The sequence below is a fragment of the Aplysia californica genome, unplaced genomic scaffold (genome assembly GCF_000002075.1).
Source record: "Aplysia californica isolate F4 #8 unplaced genomic scaffold, AplCal3.0 scaffold00120, whole genome shotgun sequence".
Lineage (NCBI taxonomy): Eukaryota > Metazoa > Mollusca > Gastropoda > Aplysiida > Aplysiidae > Aplysia > Aplysia californica.
In genome coordinates, this window is record NW_004797390.1 from 848,127 (window position 1) to 850,378 (window position 2,252).

Below are 2,252 nucleotides of genomic sequence, written 5' to 3' on the forward strand. Positions count from 1 at the left end.
AAGATAAGATAATACTTTAATATTTGTTTTAGTAGATGTTTTACGGCGCTCGCAACTGTATAAGGCTATACGAGCGCCAAAAGATTAGAGGTGTAACAACAGTGTAAAAAACATAAAAAAGAAGAGTTGGAAATAATGACGATAGTTGTTTGATAGAAAAGAAGAAGCAAACCACACCAGAGCACCCGCCAACCACCAACGATAGTACTTTATTATCCCAGAGGGAAATTTTCTTGGCTGTACAGGACCATAAAAAATAAATGCAGGTATACATAAAATTTTAAATAATATTTTCTTTTCATTTGAATTCAATACAATCTGACACACACACATAATAATAATAATAATAATAATAATGAAGATCATTTGTATAGCGAATACTCCCCGCTCAACGCAGCTCTATGCGCTTTACATAAATGCATGTACAAACAACATTCACACACGCTACACACACGCATAATACACACACTCATACACACACACACACACACACACACATACACACACACACACACACACACACACACACACAAACACACACACGAACACCATAACACGCATACATGTGTATACATATCACACCAGGCGCATCATTCAACCACATGCAGGAATTTAATTACCTTTGGAGTTATATAGATACATACTCTAAACAGCATAACACGAGGGTGATTGGCTGGTATTCTGGTGTTCTTTGCTCCTTCTTTCCTATCGAACATCTATCATCCTTATCTCCTCTACTTCTTTTGTATATTCGTCACTCTCTTGTTTTTTGTTTGGGTTTCTTTGGTGATTTTTTTGGTAAAGTGTTTTAAGGCGCTCGCAACTGTGTAATGTCATATGAGCGTCGCGGGACACACCTAATATTTTCAGTGGGTAGGAAATTTTGAATTTTGCCCGGGTGGCGGCCGAACCCTACTCTTAACGATTTTAGACCACCAAGGGATCTTTAACGTGCGCAACTTGCACACGGGCCTTCCGAGATTTTTCGCCCTTGTCCGAGAAGGCTAGGTGTAGATCTTTCCTACCAGAAGATCAGGGGTGTGGCAGAAAGACAGCAATAAGGAGGAGCCTAGGAGTAGCAGTAGAAAGGCTGCAGAAAGAGTCCCCGCCAGAGGCGTGCTACTGACTGAAGTTTTCCTCAGGACATTTCCAAAAGGGAGATATTAAAATGTTCTTATGCACAGTAGAATTATAATTGGGCCGATTTATCAATGTCATGCTCATACTGTGCAGGAACAACATAGGGGAAACTGCTGCTTTTTCTTTCCTCATCCTTAGGCCTACTATCGCCATTTTTTTCCTCTACTTCTTTTGTATATTCGTCACTCTCTTGTGAAATGCCGTTTCCGGGGTGCCTTGATAGTCGAAGCAGACTTAGGACTGTTGAAGCCAGAGAGGAGAGCAGAATAAGTCTGATTCCCTGTAAGGACTTCTCTGTTCACATCCAAAGCTTGGCGCTCATATTTAGCCGTATACAGTTGAGAGTGCCGTAAACTGTTTACTTTTTTTCTTCCGCTTGTACCAGTGGGTGTCGTGGGGAGACACAGGTGTCTGTCTGCAGCAAGGCGAGTGGCTTATAGGAGGGACATCCTGTTAACTCTGAGGGTGTCTGCCACAGATTCATTCCATCGTCGGCTTGGTCTTCCTCTGGCTCTCCATCCAGAATATTTAAAGTTGTATGCTCTCAGAGCTGGATGGTTTGAGGGCATCCGCGTGAGGTGTCCGAACCACTTGACCTTTTATTTTTCAATCTCTAAAAAACCTCTGCTAAAACAAAAAACAAAAACAAAAAACAAGACAGAGTCTCACCGTGTATAGCCAGGTACGGCTGTCTGCCAGCTGGCGGGGCTGTGGAGAAACAAGACAGAAACATGACGTCACCACCTGCCACACGTCACTGGGCGGAACTTTACAGTGGGCGGTTTTATGTTTGTTTATCGCAGTGCCTTTGTGTGGATAATAATAGTACTAATAATAACAATAACAATAACAATAATAATAATAATAATAATAATAATAATAATAATAATAATAATAATAATATAATAACTGAAATATTAATAGTAATAATAATAATAATAACAAGAATAATAATAGTAATATTTTTAATAATAATAATAATAAAGATAATAATAATGCTAGTATTATTAATAGTAATATTAATAATAGTAATGATAATAATAATAACAATATTAATAATAATAATAATAATAATAATAATAATAATAACAATAATAATAATAATAACGATA

The 2,252-nt window shown here is 37.9% G+C and overlaps 1 protein-coding gene across 1 annotated transcript in view; it reads right to left on the bottom strand.

The window, feature by feature from the left end:
* Window positions 1-2,252, bottom strand: part of LOC101847182 — a gene marked incomplete at both ends in the record, with an annotated part of 32,094 nt that overhangs the window by 4,517 nt on the left and 25,325 nt on the right. The window contains 1 exon segment of the mRNA XM_013081198.2: window positions 1,810-1,848. Within this exon segment, the coding sequence (XP_012936652.1) occupies window positions 1,810-1,848 (39 nt within the window).